This window comes from Stegodyphus dumicola, chromosome X1 (assembly GCF_044657685.1).
Source record: "Stegodyphus dumicola isolate Sdum_Otavi_A_Nest chromosome X1, ASM4465768v1".
Classification (NCBI taxonomy): Eukaryota; Metazoa; Arthropoda; class Arachnida; order Araneae; family Eresidae; genus Stegodyphus; species Stegodyphus dumicola.
This window is the reverse complement of record NC_140780.1, coordinates 76523911-76547036: the sequence shown is the minus strand read 5'-3', so window position 1 is coordinate 76547036 and position 23126 is coordinate 76523911. Positions and strand designations below refer to the sequence as shown.

General features: G+C 32.9%; 1 protein-coding gene and 1 long non-coding RNA gene across 2 annotated transcripts in view; one reads left to right on the top strand and one right to left on the bottom strand.

The window, feature by feature from the left end:
- The first annotated feature begins 5790 nt into the window (after positions 1 to 5790).
- The window catches only part of Syn (synapsin), a 377780-nt gene continuing 360444 nt past the window's right edge, over positions 5791 to 23126 (top strand). The window contains exons 1-3 of the mRNA XM_085808167.1: positions 5791 to 5803; positions 5887 to 6054; positions 6666 to 6927. Coding sequence (XP_085664293.1) covers positions 5791 to 5803; positions 5887 to 6054; positions 6666 to 6927 — 443 coding nt within the window. The remainder of the gene's footprint in view (positions 5804 to 5886; positions 6055 to 6665; positions 6928 to 23126) is intronic.
- Positions 20534 to 23126, bottom strand: part of LOC118198846 (uncharacterized) — a 30667-nt gene continuing 28074 nt past the window's right edge. Inside the window, exon 3 of the long non-coding RNA XR_004759856.2 lies at positions 20534 to 22563. This is a non-coding gene — a long non-coding RNA (uncharacterized LOC118198846). The remainder of the gene's footprint in view (positions 22564 to 23126) is intronic.

Below are 23126 nucleotides of genomic sequence, written 5' to 3'. Positions count from 1 at the left end.
TTTACGAAAGAAAACTTAAGTTGATAGGTCAATCGATCCTATTACTATGGAAACCAGAAAGTAGACGATAACTTTAATTTATTTATTTCTTTACAGAATTTGATCAGCAGAACAACAACAAATTCTTTGAAAGAAATGAGAATTTTCTTTCCGAAACCAAAATGAAAGAAATATAAGGGTTTTTTCGGTAAATAATTCGTTGAGTTGTTAACGAAATTAGTCGATTATTTAAGAATTTTCAGTCTGTACCTCTACATTTTCTGCCATAAAATAATGCATAATTATATTTTTAATATATTTGTTTGTGTTTTAGGTAATAGATAATTAAGTAAGCGTGATATCAGAAGAATAGATTGAATTTATTTATAGTTTACGCGTTTTTTTTCTACTTTATTTGTGTGTGTATTTTTTATGCGTTTTAGTAATAATGTAATTCAACGTTTTATAATTATAACCTAACTTAATTGAGTAATGATTTAGAATTGTAGTGGTGGATTCCCCAAACTGTATCATGTGTGACTCCAATCAGCCTATGGTTTTTGTACATTTAAATAATTGTATTGCACTTTCTCGGTATTAGGACATTGTTAAAAAGTACTAGAGAGTCCGTGAAGTAATGAGTTAAGCGCTAATGCTTGGCATTCATTAGTAAAATAATTAAAAAATAACTTAATTTCTTCATTTCTAGTGACGCTTATTCTTCCGTTATTTACAATGCATTCTTTCTGTTTGAACACTGACTTAATTAACGTATAAAATATATTTATTATCCAGCATAAACTACTTGAAAATGCATGTCAATTGTTAATGGTATTTTTCTGCAAATTATAATGGTTTATTTTATTTTACTACTTTTTTAACTACCCTTTGATTAACCATAATTTTTAATTAACCGTGGCCTTCATCCACGATAATGAGGCGGTAAATTGGCAGTTGACTATTCTATAATACTTGGTTATGTTGCAGAGAAGGGTTTGAACATTACTGCAGCAGAAAAGACTAGATACTTAAACAATATTTTGCAGTGTTAGGGAAGAAGTTAGTTTAGGCTGTTTGAATAATAGGTAAAAGCATGAGAGCTACCTACATATGAGGGGGGATGTCTTCGTGGAGCCCGTTTTGAGAGAAACTGGCTCTTATTCACTTTACACTTGGGAAAACCCAATCATAAAACCAGCCAGCTTGCCTGAATCCGAATCCAAATCAAGAGGAGCTACAAGTATTCAGTAGTCTTAATCATTCAGCTACTAGCGGGGCCCTAGGGAGGGAGTTAGGAATGTTATGATAAATAAATCTCTCAATTTTTTTACAACTAAAACTACCATTTGTTCCTCCCTTTTTAATCATAGGTATACGTTAATTGTCTTAGGTATAGCATTTAGTCCCGTTACAAGGCATTGTTCTGTAGAATGAAGTCTTTAAAATATAGCAGAGCTGGAATGGCCGCTGAGATACTGGCTTCTTAAATACTATTACAAATGCAGAGTGTTCCAGAATTAATGGAACAAACTTTAAGGGGTCATAGAACATACCGAAGCGAACATTTTGAATTGTAGAATGTAAGGTTTACACGGTACGTAGTTAGCTTCTGGAAGACGCTCACCATTTCCCCACACTGCGTTTTACAAAGCAAAGAACCTGTTTCAGAAAAGGGTATAAAGGCGGCGGTTTTTTTTCATGTACAATCATTATTCTTTCTCTATTCATTTCCCTGTTTTGTAGTATAAGCTCCTTCATATCTTGTGGCAAGGCTGTGCGTCTCCAATGATTAATGTACTCCAGTTGCACGTAAATGGTAACATGAGTTTCAGTATGATTGTGGCACTTTAATTTATTACTGCATTAGTACATTTTTTATTTTATAGAAGGTCAGTAACTACAAAAAAAAAAAAAAAAAGAGTATTAAGCGGTCCCGAGAATCACGCAGCAAGATGTATGTTATCAAAACTTCCAAAGATTTGCTTTTTATATAGATAAAATAAAAATGTTTAAATTCAATACATATTCAACTTGGAGTAAGTAAATACCAATAAAAATGTTTGCAAAAGCAATAAACCACTGTGAGGTAAAGAATTATGTCTAGCTCTGAAATCAGTAATACATAAATGCATAAAAAATGCAAAACATATTGCGAAAATTTAAAGTGAAAATAAAATACAATGCAAAAATATATCAAAAAGGTAGCGCAAATAATAAAAAATTTACATCTCTTAGCACATCGTCAATGTGTTGGTGTATCTAGAGAAGCAAATGGATAAATCTGTTTCTGAACTGATGATGACACAAATTTACTAACTACAAATCAATGTGTGTCTTCATCAGTCCGGCCTCTATAGACTGGAATAAGCAAAGTATTTTGCCTAATTTCCGACCAATCCAAAATCCGTTAAGATACAAATAATTGTAGAAACAGCAACAAAACCTTACATTTGATTTAAAATACTCGTATGTTAGGTTAGGTTTACTGAATAAGGCAAAGCAACTCTACGGATATTTGCCATTGGAAAAGGATGCTTACACAGCGAACTTTTTAAGAGAAACTGGCTCTTATCCATGTTAGATATGAGGAAAACCCCGAAGCCGCCCATGATGCAAAATTATTTCAAGTGGTATTTTGCATCATAGCACATGTTACTGTTAGAACAACCCAGTACTTCGAATATACATAGATTTAATATTTGTAGGGGTTCTAGATTGTTTATTCAAATTTAATTTTATTTTTAATACTTTGCAGAATTGCTGAGAAATTTTAGATGAATAACTTGTTTATTACAGGCTACGATAGAAATGTTTCTGCTGTAGTTGTTTCTATTGGATTTAGAATTATTCTGATCGACATGATTTGCATTTTAAATCAAGGTTGTTTAGGTTTTGTAAGGTTTTCATGTTATTTCTGCAATTATTTGGATCTTAACGGATTTTGGATTGGCAGAAAATTGGGCAAAATGATCCGTTCATTCCAACCCGTGGGGGTTGGACTAATGAAAACACAAACATATTTATCGTTAAACTGAAGTTTTAAATTTAGTAAATTTTTATCAGTATCAAGTCAGAAGCAGGCTGATTCATTTGCATCTCTTAATACATCAACACGATGGTATAACGAGGTGCTGATAACGAGGTGCACAGAGATCTAAATTCTGCATTTACTACCTTTTTGAAATTTGTTGCACGATTTTTTTTTTGCACTTTATATTTTTGAAATATTTTTTGCAATTTTTATGCATTTAGGCACCTATTGATTTCAGTGCTGGACATGAATCTTTATTCACAGTGGGTTATTGCTTTTGTAAACAATTTTTATTTTTATTTTGTATACAACTTATTCCAGGTTGAATATGTATTGAATTTAATCTCTTGTTTTATTTTTTTTAATATTACCATCAGTTATTGTAGCTTACAGAGCATAATTAGATACTGGGTTTGAAATTCTTAATTTGTGTTATATTTATTATTTATATTACATATACATGTATAAACCGAGAGGAATATTAAGAGATGCACCTACCTTCATTTTTTTAAGTTGTAATTTTATATATATATGTATAAACCGAGAGGAATATTAAGAGATGTACCTTCAATTTTTATAATTTGTGGTATATACTGTAAGGATCTTAAGTTTTACTAACGTTTATTTTATTTTAAATCTTTACTATCACTTCTTATTTTCTACTTCCGGCCAGAATTATAAGCGTTAACGTATTTATGCAAAGTTTGTCTGGCGAACGCCAAGTATTTAAGTTGTGGCTTTTTGCCAAGCGAAAGAGAGGAAGCAGTTAGCCGAAGCAGGCCGCTTACCTTAGAAGTTTTACTCAGTTGCTGGTTGCCTTCCAGGCCAGAGGTTTAATCCTCTTGATAATTTTAAACGTATTGTAGTGTTCACAGTTCTCTGTACTACATACGGCTTCCTGTTAATATAAGGCCAATCTTCCACGTTTATTATTTCAAAGTTAAGAGTTTAGTTTTATTTTTATATTTTTACGTTTAGACCACAAGTAGTGGGTCTTTGTATTCCGAAGTACGGAAGTTATTGTAAATAGAGAAAAATAAAGGGTTTTGTATACCCTTCTTGTGTATCCTGTCTACTTCCCACAGTTATTGAACATAGCTTTAGTAAGCTCTCTGTTCCGAGTCAGGTCCTTGCATGTTCCCGAAGAAAGTAAGACGGAACATTGAACCTGATAATACAAGATGCAATGAAGCAAGATCATATTAAAACGCTTTCACATTATCTTAAATGATAATATTTTAAATAATAATGACGCAAATTTTACCGAATAAGAAGAGCAAAACAATGTTTTTGCAATATAGACTGCTGGCCATTAAAATTGCTTCACCCCTAAGGAAAGCAAATATCGAAATTTTATTTATCGTACGTATATAGTATAATGGGAGGAATCCATGATTAAATTTTCAAGTGGATTGGGGTACACAGCGTGCAGAATTCAATATACAGAACTGTCACCTCTAGCACCAACAGTGGCAGTAATGCGACTGGGCATCGAGTCGATCTGAACTTTGATGACAAATACAGGTACTTCATTCCTCAGAGCTTCAGGTCTGTGCCAATTATCAATCATAGGGGCTAGCAAGTGGTGTCTTGGGGACCCATTACCAGATGTTCTCAGTGGGTGAGAGGTTTGGAGAACATGCTGGCCTGGTTAACAGTTCTAAATTCTGCGTATCGAGAAAAGTCGGGGCAGCATTATCTCTCAAAGTCGTGCATTATCTCGTTTGACTCTCTAATGAAATTTCCTTACAGAAAGATGGCTTTCCAATTCTTTACACATGAAAATTGCTGCTAGCGCAAACATCGTGATCTAATCGGTTTTCTGTTGGAAGTATGTTAACAGAAAACGAAGTCAAGGGAGAGGGTCATTTTGAAATTAAAATAAAAAAATGTAACGTATTCATCATACTTTGGGAAACTTTGAAATTTCAGGGCCAAATTTAGCAGTACACAAGCCTGGGAAATAACGATAACAGAATTCAGAAATAACCAATTTCGATAACTGTGAAATTAATAGGTGACAAAATTTTAATTATTTACTTCCTTTCTATTTCAGATTCACTATAATGAATAGTGTTAATCCTTTCAGTGCTACAACTGTCCGCGGACTCGAACACGATAGACAAAGATGTAAAGAAACATGCATAATCCCGTTCCTTCCCGAAGGGAAACTTAACTTAACGTTAGTAACTCAGAGATTAAATCATGTGGCGAACCAATAGCTGAATTCTATCGCAGTTATATTCTGTTACAATCTGGCAAGTACTATAACAAAAATGCAGAAGTTTGTGAAAAAAATAAAAATTAGCATGGAAAAAGGGAAAAAAGTAATAATTATCAGTAAAACTAATCATGAATGCATCTTAATACAATCTCATTAATTTTCATTTTTAATTTTAATTACAATATAATTCATAAAATAGGACTTAAATGAACTGATTGCTATTCTTAGCCATCTTACAGCATTACAACTAAAGACTTTAACTCCTGAGATAGCGAAAAGTTTGAAAATGAATTAATTTTTATTGCCAATGAGAATTAACTTTTGTTTGCGTTTTTCATCCTCTGAATTAGATAGACATATTTAAAGCTTCAATATTTTTTTTTGGTCTTTGCATTCATGCACTAGCTTTTCTCATAGATTACATAATAGCTAAGTGATTTAAGAGAGTTTAACAATATGCTTAAGCTTTGCAGAAAAAGTTAACTAATAAAATATTCCTCTCGAAAAGAGTACATCACGAAATGATGAACATGATTTTGTGTCTTAGATTAACTTCATGTTTTTCAGTTGTAAAATATTACATAATAAGTCAAATATTTGTTCAAAGAATTGTGTTTTTCATTTTAGCTTTCTAAAGTGCTTTGTTAAGGAGGGCTGATCGCCCTCGAAGATCCTCAGCAAGTGAAGCCACGGGCTGTAGTTTTCTGTGCAGACACGAATCCCTCACCTAACGCCAAAATTTCGTTCTCAAGCTTCAAACAGAGTTTCGCCTCCACTACCAGCTATCTGCGGAGGCGATTCTCTTCGGGTGACCTCTCAGGTAAGTCTAGATGCACAATTATTATACCTGATTCATTGGGAAAGACTATGTAAAGAATTTAAAGATTTCATCATAAGAGAATTTATTTTAACTTAATAATCCCCCCGAACTTTCAGTGTTTTATTTCGAAGACTCATAAATAATTTTGTAACTGTGCTTAATAATAAATTTGATTTGATTTTCTTTAGCTGAAAGTTTAAGACGATAAAAAAATGACTATCAGTAAGTTGTTGTATAATGTACGATTCAGAGATGTAATAAAAGTAAATGGTTTGCAGCGATAAATTCAGCATTAATATAAAAAAAAGATGAAATCAACAGTACATGCATCGTATAGCAAGTAGCTTGTTAAATAACTTCCCTCTTTCAATCATTGCATGATAATTTTACTATCCTGAGACCGTGATTCTAAGTGGAGTAAACTTTTGTACCTATGAAAGAATAAGATTTTTGATAAAATTAAATGCAGATAAATCTCATATCATTACCAGCTCATTTGCTCTTCCTAGGCATTCCGTTTAGTTCACATGTTTCATAAACAACTTCAGATATTATATCAAAATCGTTATGTGAGAAAATTTGTATATTTGTATATCTCTTTCTAAATCCAGGGGAACTAGCCGACGATCAGGAACGGCGGATCGAGCAGCAAGGGGAAGATGGCCAGAATGATGTTTCTCAGTCTCAGGAACCGGACTTGGCACTCCATGTGCGCCAAGGGACCACTATTAGCGCACCAACATCCCCTTCCAAAAACATGCCCGCCTTCCAACAAAGAGCGAACTCCGTGACAGTAGGTTCAGGAGTTAGAGCCCCTTCAGCGAAGGATAAATACAAAACATTGTTAGTGATCGACGACCATCATACCGATTGGTAAGTAACTAAGCTTCTTTTTTCGTTTCTTTTTGATTTGTTTTTGTCTCATGGCATTCAAATTCTTTGTCATCTTATTTTGAGATATTATTGTTAAAGCTGACATGCTTGCGATGCAAACCCACTCTAAAATTTTCTACCTATCTTATGAAGGATTATTCTCCCAAATATAGAAACAGCAGAGAAAGCAACGGTTATTAAAGCCTCTATTGCCACAGTAATATCGAAAATTATTATCTTGAATACTGTGTCCTTAAAACACATGGGATGCGATGTAACATTCATTTCGCAAACTTTTAAAAGTAGGGCATTAGACAAATGCAGAAGTGTCATTAACTGAAAGTTTAGTAAAATTTCATATTTGTTATGTGCTGATTGCAATAAAATTTTGTGCTTTTTTCGGGGGGGAGGAACTAAACTAAATTAATTAAAACGCAGGATTACTTGCTTCTGAAAATGAGAGAGGTCTTTTTCTGTCTCTCGAAATGCATTGAGCCTTTGTATTATAATTAAGAGTAATAGAAGGCAGAATTTATTCAGGTATCAATATTTAAGGAAGCATATTATTGATTTAACAAAAGGAGATTATTTATATTAAAACTTATATAGTGCGCGGAATGTTATAAATATACTGTTCTGTTATGTTGTTTAGAGTAGACAACTTAATGTTCTATGAAACGAAAGCAAAGTTCAGGGTGCTTTCAGACGATTTTCAGACGTTTTAAGAGATCATAATGCCGATTCACAGGACTAAGAACTAAAACTTTATATATCAGTAACTGGGTAGTAAAGATATGCAATGAATGTATCCCAGCTTGCCAGTACAATCCGATGTATTATTTGACAGAGATATTACGGATAATAATTACGGACATCCATTTGCTAACATTTTTAACCTTCTCATATTGTCGAATATGTTTACAGCAATGCAAAAACAGTTTTTCTTCATGACAAATAATATTGCAATTGTACAGTTCAATGATGAATGCGGTAATTTTCAGTACACATACGTCGAAAACACAAATGAAAGCCAAATATTATATATTCATCAAAATAATGTGGGCTCCAGGCTAACAGTTAGTTGAGTGCCTTGCTATTAAGAAATATCGATTTCAATTGATGATCATATTTTATCAACAATATTATTGCTAACATACTATTACGAAATATATTTATATCGCCTCGACATATCACGTATAATACTATTTTCAAATGGATAATAGAAGACTTTGCCTTCTGCGAGGCGTTTCAGATTGCTTTCACAACACGGAGGTAGAAATGACCTAGAGTATCTCACCCCTTTAGCGCATACGACGTAGACCATTATATTTCTTTATCCAGCAATCAGTTATCTATCTAGCACCTCAGTCTTTATTGTAGTCACGGTACTGATAAAGAAGAAAAAGGCGAAGCTGCATATTACTCAGGACTTGTCACATTCTTTCATCCATTCCAGCACCCTGCGTTGTCTCATTTATTTCTGTTTATTATTGTCGTATAGCTTTCTTTTAATAAAACACATTAGATCATTTTTGATGCTACTAGAATTATCGTATCCTTATGCGTATTAGTACCGTTACGTCTAATTTTTTCCCGTATATAGGAAAATCATTCTGTGCCAGACTTTCCTTAATCTCAACTTGGCTTCGCCGAAATGCTGAAGAAAAATAACCTTGAATAAATGAGTCCACAAACCAGTCACATTTCCTATTTGATTCAATCCCCAACCTCAACCCAATTTTTCTTTCTTTAGAAATAAATATATATTTTATGAGGAAAACAAATGATTTCACAGCAACAAACTACTGATTGCGATCGAAAACAGTAAACTGAAAATGATGATAAACTGAAAATAAACTGAAAATGATAGATGAATTTAAAATTAGGCAAAAATTCAATCTTAGACCGCCCTATATATTGAATAAAAATCTATCAATTTTGAGGAAAAACAGACACAGGAATCTCTTATGCAGGAGCATGTTCCTGAAGAACAGGAACCTATACTTGATCATCTTCGAAACTGGTAGCTTTGTAATCAAAATTTGCACCAATTTAAGTTTCTTTCTCTTAGTCGTTAATTGTACATTGACGTGTTTCTCTTCCAGTTACACTACTTAGGTGATTGAACATATGTTACCGTGAAAGACCGAAATTGGAGAATGTCGACTTTCACCGGAGAATATCAACATTCACCAAATACGTCGGTGAAAGACCGAATATTTCACTACATTCTTGTATATTCGGACCCTCACCGGTGTATGTAGACAATCACAGATATGCTCTGGTGAAAGTCGAAAAGAGAGGTCATAAAGTGCCATAATAGTTTAAGTTGTTGCAATAAATATGATTTGAATCACATAATTTAGTAAATTTTTTATTACTGTTATTTTATTTTCTCATTTAGAACGTACTGTATAATTAAGTAAGTTTTTAACTTCTATTATTTTCCTTTCTCATTTTGAATGTATTGTGTGTTTTAGGTTCTCATGTTCTTAAGTTCTTATTTCAAGTCTCAAGTGCGTTTATTCGCGACCGGATTACGGAGAAGAAAATATAATATTGTTATAAGTTCAACATTACCCATTAGTACATGGTGAATGTCGACATTGACCGGTGTAAATCAGAAATAAGAGTATTTGGAAAATATTTCGGACATACACCAAGAGACTATGTGAATGTTGACATTCACTGGTGAAAGTCGACATTCTCCAGATTTCGGTGTTTCACCGTAACATATGTTCTAATTATCCAACGTAAGAATAGCGAAGTGCTCATTGACAATGCGAGGAGAGAAAAAATTCCTCTTTATTTTAATTAATTTTATTACAATACATACAGTGATCTCCCTAAAACAATATTTAGCAGTATTAGATGATTTATTGATTTTTTTTTTTTTTTTGAAGTTGGTAACGTTAGAGAACATGATAATCAGTGTTCTTCAACACAGTTAGTTAAGTTATTTTTTTGCGGTGTTGTCAGGTATGTGGGAAATTTCAGTGTAGATATACAAACGCACTGTAAAATATAGTTTTGATTAGCAATGTTATTGCGTTTAGTCTACCTTTAATTATGAAAACTAGTTCCTATGTATTAACCAAAATATAATTTTATGCAAAATGCCCTTCCTCCATTAGTTTGGATATGTGAGGTTCTATTAATAGTTTCCATCCAGAGAAAGACGAACTAAAAACCCGATCTTTCCTAATTTTGTGATTAAAAGGTGTTCAGATATGCATGAAACGCATTTTTGGCGTGTTAAAATAACAAGAAAATACCTTTCAGTCTACTTGGGCTTAATATTATGTACCTATACTTAATAAATTCATTATGTTATTTTAAACATGAATTATAAACATTTCATAGGCGTGCTTTTCTAAAACAGCCAGTTGCGCTCTTTTATTTTTATCATGAAATTATGAAAAAACAAACCTTATTTCGGTGCAGTGTTCAGCTTTGTGATGTGTATCTTACTTATGAAATTTAGCTTTTTTACTAGTTATTATATAAAAATCAATTAGCTTATATAAATACCGTATTTCACAACTTTGCTGCATTTCTGCCCCCCCCCCTCTTAAAGAGAAATGTATTTTTTTGAAAAAAAAAAAAAAAGAAAAGAAAGAAAGAAAAAGAAACTGATTATTTTCAGTAAAAATGAGTGACTTTTTTTTCTTTTTTAAATAAGAATTCAGCGCATAAAATTTTGGCGGTTTAAAAAGCTTAATAATGATTTAAATTTCCAACATTTATTAATAACACTCTCTTTGGAAAATATATTTTTCTTTCGGTCATCTTTTTAAAGAACTTGTTTCGTGCTGTTTCATAATTATTCAGTATCCTTCGTAGAGTCTAGATTATCAACCTATATGACATTGATAACTTCTTAATTTATCTTTATGCATAATTAACGCCTGTGTTATAAATGAATACAGTGAAAGGCATTCTTTACCTTTTGATTTCTTAATTAACGAATTAAATTCTCTCAGAGATTTTGATTTACTTAAAAATACATAAAAAATGCAACAAGAAAAAATACTGAAAAATAGTTGTTTAAAGTACTAATAATAAGTAACAAGAATCTGCGTAACGTAAGTACACTTGCAGTACTATACCTCAGAAGATTATATAGAACATTCTTCTTCAGCTGCAGGACTGAAAATGATGAAAGAAATAGTATTGCAATTATCGTAAGAAATACGTGTTTATGACATGCAGAGAAATGGAACATGCAGAGACATGCAGAGAATGACATGTACACGTGTTCCTTTGTTACCATTTTCCCTCCTTTAGCTGAAGATGATGGTTCTGTAACCTTCTAAACTGCAGTATTGCAAATCTACAGAATTTAAGCCAATTCTTGTTGTTCATTATTAGTATCTTTGAAACTTACACTAAAAGTAACTCATTATTTGTCTAATAAATGTCCATGATGAAACGGGGAAAGTAAAACGAAAATTCAGGGGTGACAATGTTAATTAAAATGAATCTTTCTATTAAAAGCTCTAGTCAGAGAGCTTCTTTTATAACGGCAAGATTTTCTATCGTGAATCCAGATGCCATCATCTAAATTCTTAAGAATACGAAAGCAGCTATTTTAATAATGAATGTAAGCTTCCTTCCTTAATAAATGCAAATTTATGAAAGGCGGGAGAAGTCATATTGCAGCGTTAGATTGCTTTCGTCAGCAGGTCACATCGCCAAGGTCGCAGTTCTGGGTTCCATCTTAAGTAGAAAATTACCATACCACGCTTCTACGCTAGATGACTCAATAAGTAAGAAGACTCTGAAGCAAGATCTTTAGTTGAAATCTCAACCAGATGCGAGGTTTTTGTTAATTAAACGTTTTTCATCAGCCTTTTTTATTTGCTAATACAGATCTTTAAGAAGTGAAATTCTTTTAATTGCTGAAATTCTGAAGTCTAATGTATAAAGTTATTGCCAAACGTTTTCAAACTTGTGTATCACGTAACAAAAATATCATATTCGGTACTTTTAATTTTTGTAATTTATAAACATTTGAGTGGGATCCTGGTCGATACAGTGGTTAGTAATGCAGGTTCCCAATCGTTGGCCTGTCTTGAGTTCCAGAAAAGGCTTGGATGTTTGTCTGTGTATGATATCTGTGCGGCATGAAGTCACTTAAAATACTGGCGAGCCGAAAGCCTCCTCGAGAAGTTTGGCGGTAGAGGAAGAATGGCATTATCGACAAATGCATTATGTTACAAGTTTTCAGCCTTTTGGAAAACAAAAGCCTTTGAGTGTTTTTTTTTTTTTTTTTTTTTTTTTTTTTTTTTGTAAAATTGGTTTTGGGGAAATATACAGATAATTCATACTTCCCATTCTCGATATTAAGCAAATGTAGTTGTGATCATTTGTCTTCGTTTCATTGTGATCTTTTACCATTCGTATATAAATAGGCACTAAGTTTTGCACCTAATTTCGAATAACGTATTCGCAACGGCTGTTAAAGTAGACTTTTAACAAGGAACGTTTATTCAACAAGCTGAGTAGTGTTTATATTTATAGAAGTCCACAACTTTCAACATGTTTTAACTTTTAACTCGAAAAGGAAAAAAAAAATTGACCTGAAATCTGGATCATTCTGTTTATATTCATAAAGCTATTTAGAAATTTCGAAATTAGGTATAGTTCATTCTCAGGTCAACACTGACTTCACCCTTTTTTAAAGCTCAAGAATCACCTTTTTCATCTGCTCTATGGAGAAACGTCATCTATTTTGGAGAACATATTTTCCCGTTTTCCGAGAGTATACTAGATCACTGCTGTGAAACGTTCCCTTCGTAAAGTAAAACGTTTATTCGCCGTTTATAAAAGACAAACTTTTGAGCGTTTTCAAACCTCGAAAGTGAGTAAGGAAAACGTTTATTCGCAGTTTGTGAAAGACAGGTTTTTGAGCATTTCCAGACCTCGAAAATGAGCGACAAAATCACAGAGCATAAAACCTTATACAATACGCTATTCTAGGTCACGCTATACGGAAATGAATATCACTCAAATGTGAAATTTTATTGAAAATATCAATATAATACATAAAATGGCATAGATTTATGGATTTTGAGGAAAATGTCACAGCAATGGTATTACAAAATGAGAAGCGTAATCCTCGTTATCAGTAAAGTGAATTTCAGTTAGCTCTGCGTGCAATACTAACGCACATCATTAAGCAAAATTTTAAGCAGAGCACTGTCGTGCTTACTTTAACTATTACCTAACGTTAATATCTATATAAATAAGCATTAGAAACCAACATATAAGGTCACTTAAAAACAAATTTGAACATACAAACGAGCTATGATACAGTACAAGTGATAAGTAAAAAACATTTATGCAAAGTAGGTAAAAGTAGATGCAAGGTGCGTGATTAGTTTTACATGACTGCCGAAAGGATTTAAAAGTTTTAGACAGCAAAGTTTTTAATTCACACTAAGTAATTCTGCATATGTGGAAGATTATAAGTAATAGCTCTTTCAATGCTAAGCTGCGGAACTGTAATGGAGAACCTTGTTCTTTGGTCAAGCAAGCTAATAGCCGATGACTTGCCATGATGACATCGAGTAAAAGATATCAAATATATTATAGTGATCAAGGTTGTTAAGCCCATTACATTCACCGACATTCATGTCACTGTTACAATAAAAAACGAAGCACATGAAAAAATTCAGCCTCTATAATTAGGAAGGATGCCTGTACGCTATAGTTTTATTTAACCAGAATAGGGAACATTCAGGAATATTAAATGTATATCAGCCCGCATTATTAGAAGCTAGTTTGTTAGCAAGTACAGAAGACATCAGAATAGAAAAGTGATGAACTGAGTTGATCTGTGAACATCTTATGATCGTCGTCATACATAAAGAAGACAAGTCTAGTTTACAATTTTCATCATGTCTGCTTCGCTTTCAAAGGTAATCCGTTGCGGCTGAATTGGAAGTTATGAAAGTTTAGCCTCATGCTCTTGAAAAATTTTTATCATATAACTGTAGAGACATTAAGTTATTATTTAGATGCTGGAGACGTGAAATATAAGCAATGCTCTCGCCGGGATTCGAACCTTGGACTTTTCGAATACGAATCGGGTGTCCTGACGATTACACCACGAAGGCATGCTAAGATGGAGTGAGAAATTACCTTATATATACTTTCCCTTTTAAAGAGCGACTGGGGATTAGGGGACCCAGTCGCCAAATCCTGTTAGTGGAGAAACATCATCCACCACCTTGTTTAGTTCGGGCACCACTGTAGAGACATCAGGTTATTTCGAAGCAGGAGACATGAAAAATTAGTAGTGCCTTCGCTGGGACTCGAACCTCGGGAATACGTGCCGAGTGTGCTGACCGTTACACGACGAGGGCATGCTAAGAAGGCAGGCAAAATACCTTATATAATTTTCAGCAAGTCATTTTTGGCAAGTTCAATGTCACCTGCCCAAGATAACTACTATAGCCATGGACGACCAAAATGATCTCGAACTGTGAATGTCAATTTAGAGAGAATTTACCGTATTTGTATACTTGAATCTTTAACTGAAGGTCTTTGTAAACTTTTCTTTAATAGAAATTCTTGAAAAATACTTTTATATTTTATCACATAAAAAAGGTGAATAAAATTTTTTCGTATTGTGAATGTCATGTTCTCCGACAAATGAATAGAACACATAGTCAGATGCGTAAGTATTACTCTAAAAAAATAATAAATCGCTTAAATGCACCTAAATTTGTGATGTGAGTTACCTATCTCTTTTCACATTCAATCCTGGAGAACACATCGATGCATTCTGATACTCCACATAGATCTCTTATTCTTATTCATGGCACCAACAAGGTATTATTTCATATTCCGCTGAACATCTTTGAAAAAATCGGTTGCTTCTTTAAACCCCGTCATTTATAATCCTTACTGAATATAATCTGATTGCTAATGAGCAGCGTAAAAGACTGCGAACAGTATTACATGACGTGAATTGGTCAGCATTTTTTCCTGCCTACGAGCTGTGCGAAGCACATTACATTATGATTTCTGTGTTAAATTATCACTGTATAAATTATAGCCCAAACCCACGATGAATTAAAGTGGACACTGGGCTATCGTGGGAAAGGGATTCAATAAAGATGTGTGCTTGCATAATTTTTAAACATTATTTCCTTTAGTTATGATACTAGTTTTTAATACAAACTTAACACTAAATTTCATCTGCGCAAAATCCTTTTCACTTTCAACACGTTAACTCTTAAATGACTTGGCTTCATTTTTCCAAGCCAGAAAAGACTTAAGGACATCTTTTCATCATAGGATTATTTTGCTGCCCTTCAGGTACTCATTCAAGTAAACCAATATCCGCTCTGAAATAAGTAGCTAACTACGGTTTTACGAAGCTTATAGGAGCTTCTATATAATTAAAGTAATAAGATGTACGGATGTAATTCTTACTGCGCACCAAACTTCTAGGTTATTCCTCCTTCACTGCTATAATTTTTGAATAAGTTTAAGAATCGTTTAAGATGCTTTGACTTTCTTTAACTGCCTCGAGTAAATGGTATTAGAAATCTTATTTGCTACAGTCTTGTTGCATTTTAATGCAGTTAAACTACACGGCTCAGAAAATCGAAGTAACTCATCCTCTAGTAATTAAATTTTAATGAAGTTTAGAAAACTGCTTTTGCTAATGAAGTAAGTGCGTTACATACTATTAAGAATTAGGCACCAAAAGAATGGATCTGTCACATTGCATTTTCAAGAAATTCTCTTTACGGAGTTAAGTCACTGGGTAACACTGCAATATTTAAAAAAATTAATTCAGTTCCCCAACAAAATATCAGCTACTTGGTTGAACTTGCTTACAATATATGTGATTATAGATCACATCGTAATTAGACTAAAATCACCAGATATCAAAGTCACCTTAAAATATTTATTTGTTGCCAATAATCACTGTGTTACAAATTAAATTTTACAACTCAAAGGTTTGATACAACTTTTAAAGTCGAGAACTCAAGTACTAGTGAATCTACCTCAAAAATCTGATTACTAAAAAGAAAACAGAAACAGTCAAAGAAATTGCGTTTTTAACGAACAGTCTCAGCAGTTTAAATTTTCTTAACGTTAGTAATTTACACAGACTTAACTGCTTACATATGCGGTGACTTTACATACTAAGCAGACTATTTTCTTCTGCTTTAGGCCAACAACAAGAACGCAGAGTATCGCCAGGTAGAGGGCATTTAGATATTAGCTAAATTCTTTCTGGATCTAAAATTTCGATGTTAGCTGTATCTCCTTAAATACGCAATGAATGTTATCTACTGCCTGAGTCGAAATGAGATATAAAGAAATAAAAACGACAAATTGCGCATGCAGTAATATTATGAAATGTATATACCTAAAGGTCGGAAACTATCGAAGTCTAATTTAACATTAAAACAACATAAAGAGAAACATATTCAAAATGTATTCTAGAGGCCGATTAAGCTCTCTGTCATGGAGCGTTTCATACAGTTTTATTGATATATATTTTCGGTTTATACCCCAGTTGTGTTACTCTAATTATTACATTTTTATGCAATATATCAGTTTATGTTGTACTCGTTTCGCTGCTCGGTTTTGCTTTCATGAATAATTTTTGCAATAAAATGTCCTTCCAAAGCAAAAGCTAGAACCTCTGCTTATTTAAAAAATTTCTGTTGTTATTTTACTTATTTGGGCAGTTTACTGATTAACTCCCAGGAAGACCATATAAATAAAATAAAGTACATTGTTTACATAGTTTTAGTAGATTTCAAATCTTTACTTCATAACTCTTTCATTCTTTTAAGCTTTTATTGAATTTCAAAACTTCCTTCTCTCGTTCTCACCCCCCTTACAATTTGTTGTTGTTATTAGTGTTGCGACTTATCTACCTTGTCTGACAGTAACATCAGAACAAGCCCACGAAATTCATCGTGGCAAGGAGTGCAATATAGCGCCTGTCGTTGGCTAGAGCCTTGAGCAGTATGACTTTGCTCAGTTCAGCTCCAGTTTTGATTGAGAGCACAACGGGGGGACGGGTGCTAGGGGCTTCCACTCTCTTTCCCTACACCAACCTATCGAAAGGACTTTCGGCTGGCCGCCTATTTAGAGTGCCTCAATGTCCCACAGACACTCTGCATTTACAAACATTCCTCCGGGATTCGAATCCGGGTCCTTCGGTACGGTATTCAGCATCACTAACCACTATCCCGGTTTAGTGGACCCCTTCATATTTCTTTTAGGTATGCACCCATATTTTACATGATGGGAACTCTCTGAGCAGAATTTTAAATCGTAAAGCAATTACATATAAGATGGTATCTATTTATTGGCAATATCTGATAGGTACTTACAGGCGGATGTTTAAAGTAAAAATTGAAATTTGATGAAGAAAATCATTGAAATGCCATTTAAAAATACTGAAAAAATGCTGAAGTAAAATTAAATGTAAGTATGAAATTAGGATTCCAATTTTAGAAAAATGCGCCCGATGACACATTTTATTCTTCACGATGAAAAATGTGTGGCATTTTATTTTTCTTACTATTCTCTATTGATTTTAAGATCAGTTCCTTTACAATATGTGTACTGTTGATAAAAATTCTGAGTGTTGCTTCACAAAATATGAAACCGTTTTCCCTTTGTATAATTGTACAGTTTGATGTTAATTAACACGGTTGTCTTATTATTTCGCCTATTACTTTTACTTTCGTCCACTTCTCCCATGATGAAAATTAGTTGATATATATATGAGCGCAGAGTTTGGAAGAGATTTTGGTGGTTATCGTCTACATCTCCCTGTTACTGAATTATTCTATCGGCGTTAGTTTCGCTAATCGCCATTGTTTTGTGAAACACTGAGAGCCGAATAAAAAGCTTAGTAGGCTCGTTTTACTTTTTTGTATTTAATATTTTAGTTTGAGTGGACATCTATTCTACGTTTTCCCACAAATAGCAGAATTTATGTTTCTGCTACTTGCTTCTGTTTTTAAATAGTCTGAATAATCCTCAAGCTGACGTGTAAATATTCATGTTTATTTCAACCTTCATCTGAGTGTATGTTTACTGTACTTAGCAGGTAAGAGTGGACGGTGAGTCATTTGTCTGTCTTCACGGCTGTAGAAGTAGGCAGTTAATGTAGTGAGAACATTATACAGTCAATTAATTAGGATGCGAATACATATCATAGAAATGAAAATTAAAGCTTCTATACGACGAAATTTTTTGTGTAGCGTATGTTTTGAATGATACGCAACAGTTAAGTTGTGAATGTTCACAAATGAGGACATTTATAAAACAAAATAATTAATTTTCAAGTTTTACGTAAATCCCACCAGCGGCCGAGCGGTAAAATCGCTGAACACTGGTAGTTCCGTCCGGGGTTTGAAACTCGGCGAACGGTTTGGCTGCGTGGGGGTTTTCGCGATTTTCTCATGTATAAGGTGTATATTAGTCAGTTTCCCTTTGTAAGTCCTCCGCGAAGGCATCTTTTCTCTTAGGCAAATGGCCCTCGAAATCTTTGCCATAATCAGATAAATTATACCAAACCAAGTTTTACGTAATAATTCAGTTATTTTAATTTCTATTTAAGTGGAGCTAATTTTTGAAAAGAATTTACTTAAAAGAATAGATTATTTATTTTTTGTACGACACTTAAATGTTACCCAGTATTATACCTATCTAAAAATTTCTAAAGTGAATGAGCTCTTTTAAACAAGTAATAAATTTTTCAGATTTACGTCATAATTCAATTATTTTAATTACTGCCATAACGCAGCTAATTTTTAGAAATGATTCGTTTTAGCAAAAATAATTTATCAGTTATTATAAATTTAATAAATATTTATGGTTTGCGGCTCTTCTAAATTCTCTCAGATTTCTTATGTAAAGAAATGAGAAATTAATAACTGAGAATAAAGCTGTTAGGTCAATATTTAACAACATTCAAATCATCAGTTTTACGAAAGTTCATCAGTAGAAAGTTCATTCATAAGTTCATTAGTGGAAAGGTATTTCCGAACTGAAGTATGCCATGAATACTGTACAGAAATTTTTATCCCTCCCCAACATTTAAGTTTTTGCCATCCTAGATATTCTTGGTGGCTAAAGAAGGCTGACTGACAGTCCGAAACCGAGCATACCAGCTCGATTTCCGTATAAAAATTGTTTGTTTCTCCACTTCTTCGTGGGTGCAGTATCAGTTTTCCCATTGTTGTACACTGAGTAGCGCTGTGCCCTGAATTCCTACGTAGAATATGCTGCCTAACACCAAATTTTTAAAAAAAGTTACATTAATAAGCGGGAATTACTAAGGTATGTTTTCGAAATTCCCTGTATTATTTGCGTACTATGTTGAATATTGCATATCATATATAAAATAATGAAATACACATGATAGAAGTCTAAATTTCTTCACTTTTGAGGATTGACGTAAAATTATGTGTAAAATTTTAAAATTAATTAAGGTTTTTAAACAAGTTTTATCGTAGTCACAAATCAGTTTTGTTTATTTTATGAAGACCGCATTATAATATACAAATATAATCAATAAGCCAATTATATTATTCATTTTTTGATTTATCTTTGTTGTGGAAAACATCGTTCCACTGGGACAGTTGTTATTGACATCGGCAAAGTAAATTTTTCACTCATAATGTTTTAAATACTGCTGCTGTTGATACATGGTATTAATTCATGTATAGGTTCATTTTCTACTTAAAAATAAAGAACAACCAATTCAAATATTTCGAAGTAGGTAACAGTGTTAAGTTTATTTATACTTGTTCAAAATCCGGTTTTATCTAAACATTCCCTTTATTTAGAAAGCTTATGACATTTAAGTTTAACTAACAGTTATTATACATTTTCTGGTTTTTCCTTTATGCCTTGTTTGCTCACGTATTCGCTCCGTCCGAAGGGTTATGCTGATTTTCATGGTAAGGGAAGTAGTTTAAACTGAGAGAAAAACTCATAACCGCCACGATTTATAGCAGAAACATGGCTGCTACTACCGCTGTTTGCCTTGCCTGGCGTAACCCACTTTTTGATTAAAAATGAACGCCGCATATTCGACGCGATTTTTTGTGTACTTTATTAAAATAGGTTGCCTGATCCAATTGAAATTTGTACCTCTGAGTAGGAGGTCTTGCTGTTGAAGCGAGTAAATGTGCTGCACATTCCAGCCAGAAATAGTAAGTCAAGCAGACTTAGATTTTGTATTTATATTATTTTAAGTCAGCTCAGGAGTGGTGAGAAAATAAAGTTAATACTTAGCACATTGTGTGTCTGTTGTTTGCACAATCAGTTTAACCTAAAGGTGATAGCTCGCCTTTAGTCTCAACCTCGCTCGCTCAAGGTAACGTCTGAGGGTGTATGATTGGTAGAACTACTTTAATTAGCCAGAAAGCCATTTCTTAAATTGTTATAAGCTCATGCTTTCAAACTTAGAGTAAGAATCGGATCTTTCATGTTTCACAGATTTTATATATTTTAGTTTCCATTCTATTCTAATTAGGAAAAAAATCCATTTACTATTGTTCATTAGTTGATTATGCTTTTTGAGTGAAACAAACTGAGAAAGCGCTGCATCTTTTCAGTGGTATTCATATAAACATTAGAACTACAGTTTGTGTAATTTTAAACAATAAGCAATATCCAAACACAACTTTGTTTTCATTCTCTTTTTTTATTCAGATTTACCAGTTTTATGTACGTTTACCCGTTTGTGGTATCATCAGTTAATCAAAATCTCTAAGTGGCGGCTTTTTATATTCGAAGAAATTTTATAATTTATAGCTCGATTTAAAATTTCATTATTTTTATTACTGCACTTTTATAAAGCTTCGCAGATAGTTTTATTTGTTGATTCAAATGAAGTTCTTTTCTAGATCGCTCATGGGTGGAAAGCTCTAACTTGTTCTAATATAAAAGCGAGAATTTTCATGTTTTAAAATGGATATTATTAGCAAATTTCAGCTGCAAAATTCATCCTTAGTCTAAGCACTTATTCTGTCGCTATCAAATAAATGTAAAGATCAAAGCAAACGACTTTCGTTAGCATCATAAAACTAAAAAGCAGTTCCCCCCATTATAGCATCTGAGAACGCCTTCTGTTCTTATTTTTGTATTTACTGTACATGCCCGTTAAAGAAGAACAAGGTTTATCATTTTTAATATTTTGCTTTTAAGAGTAATTTCAAAAGCTAAATATATATTAAAATATGTCCTTTAAAAGCATTTCAGTTTTATCTTCATCTGCACTACAAATTTCTAAAAAAGTTACTTAGTCCTATAAATAATAGAATACTCGCTATATGTAACTTTGAAAGATGTTCAGAAATAAGAATTAGCGAGCCTTAAATCAAATGTATAGTACAATGTAAACCTTAAGGAAACAGGAAATTAAGGAAATCGCCTCTAGTTATAGTAAGGAAAAAATCGTAAATTGCGCTAAATTCATTGTACTGAATGAATATTCTCTCCTTGCAAGCTATAATGAGACAGTATGCATTTCTCTCAAGCTCTGGTTTAAGTCCTCTTTGTCCGCATTTCATCAACTGAATGCGATATATTCGCCATTATTGTATTCTCCTCTTATAATGGGAAATTAGCAGAGGGAAACAGGACGTGGCATCGCACAACTTGTTTGGTTTTGAATTTCTGACTCTAAAATCCATGATTCAGCCCATGACTGGCGATTAAAACGTTAATAATAAGGAATTTTAAATGTAAATAAGTCAGAAAACAATTATTCTTTTATAGGCATGCGCTGAGACGACGCTCCTGACCCTGAATAACATTATCTGAAATGAGAAGGCTAAATAACTGAAGCATTCGGCCGTCATTGTTTAACGAATAGGGTTGGTCATTGTCTGAAAAATATGTACATATTCAATCGCCTCGTTAAGATAATACATTAATTATTTAATGAGTCGCTCAAGAGATAGAAGAATATCTAAATTTGATGCTCAGTCATGAAAATAAATTACTGAATAAGAAAGTAACTAAATTTGGTGTAAAAAGCGGTTAAATGTAAAGCGTCCATTATATAAAATACTGTCTAGATGAACACATGAAGAAAGTACATCTTTAAAACATGAGTACATGAAGAATGTGCATCATCAAAGTACATCTACATGAAGAAAGAAGGAAAACAGAGGTGTGAGAGTAGAAGTCTTCTTAATTTGAAATAAAAATAAGTTTTGAAATTATCAGACATGTTTCAATTTCCTCATGTATTGACTTATTCTCAGTTGATTGCTAAAAAAACCAACAAAAATATGTAATAGAAGCATGGCACTTCATCAGAGTTTTAGATGTTATATCGCCTGAAATACTTTCTACCAAATAGGATTCCACTTTTACGGTTTTTAAACAAGTCACGTACTAGGCCTGTTTGAATCGGCATTCTTCCGATAGCTTTCTTTGCTTATTTTGTTTTCGTAACTCCGACATTCACCTCTGAATGGCTTTAAAAAAGAAGCTCATCCGTTCTTTCATTGGACCATCTTAGAAAAATTCCTTCTTGCTCAACAAGATGTTGATAGTTTTATCATGAACTTAAGTCCTCGATGACTTGACATCTTTACCTTCGAATCCCAAAATATGAACTAGATCCTGAAGGGAAAAGAAGGGCAAAAAGATAGAAAAATGAAAAAGAGAACACTTCTGAGTAAATTAGAATTTATTTTATTATTAGTACTTGGATAAAGTATTGAAAGGAATGCATTTTATGGAAATATATTAGTCAACTCACCTAGGGGAAAAAAAAGAAATATTACTTCCGAAAAGTATTTTAAAATGAATGTGATTGAAGTAATTCCAAGATGTAAACTAAGTAATTTGGATTTAAAAGGCGAAATATTATGCTCTAAAAAAGCAAATTAGTATGTTAGTTCAGTGTGAAGTCCAAAGTTAAACCTTTACTAAACATCTTAGAGTTTTACTTTCTTTGTAAGAATAAACGTTTGTGTATGTCCTAATATATATTAAGTGAATGAATTACAGAGTCTTAAGAAGATTAAAATAACCTTTTTATTAAAATCAGAACTTAAACGTACATCTCGTACTCAGAATATGAGCCAATACTTGTGGCGATGCAGCTTAAAATAACAGTAATTTTAGAATTTAAACTAAGCCTAGCAGTCGAAGAATTAGCTTTAATTCTAAGCTGGATCACT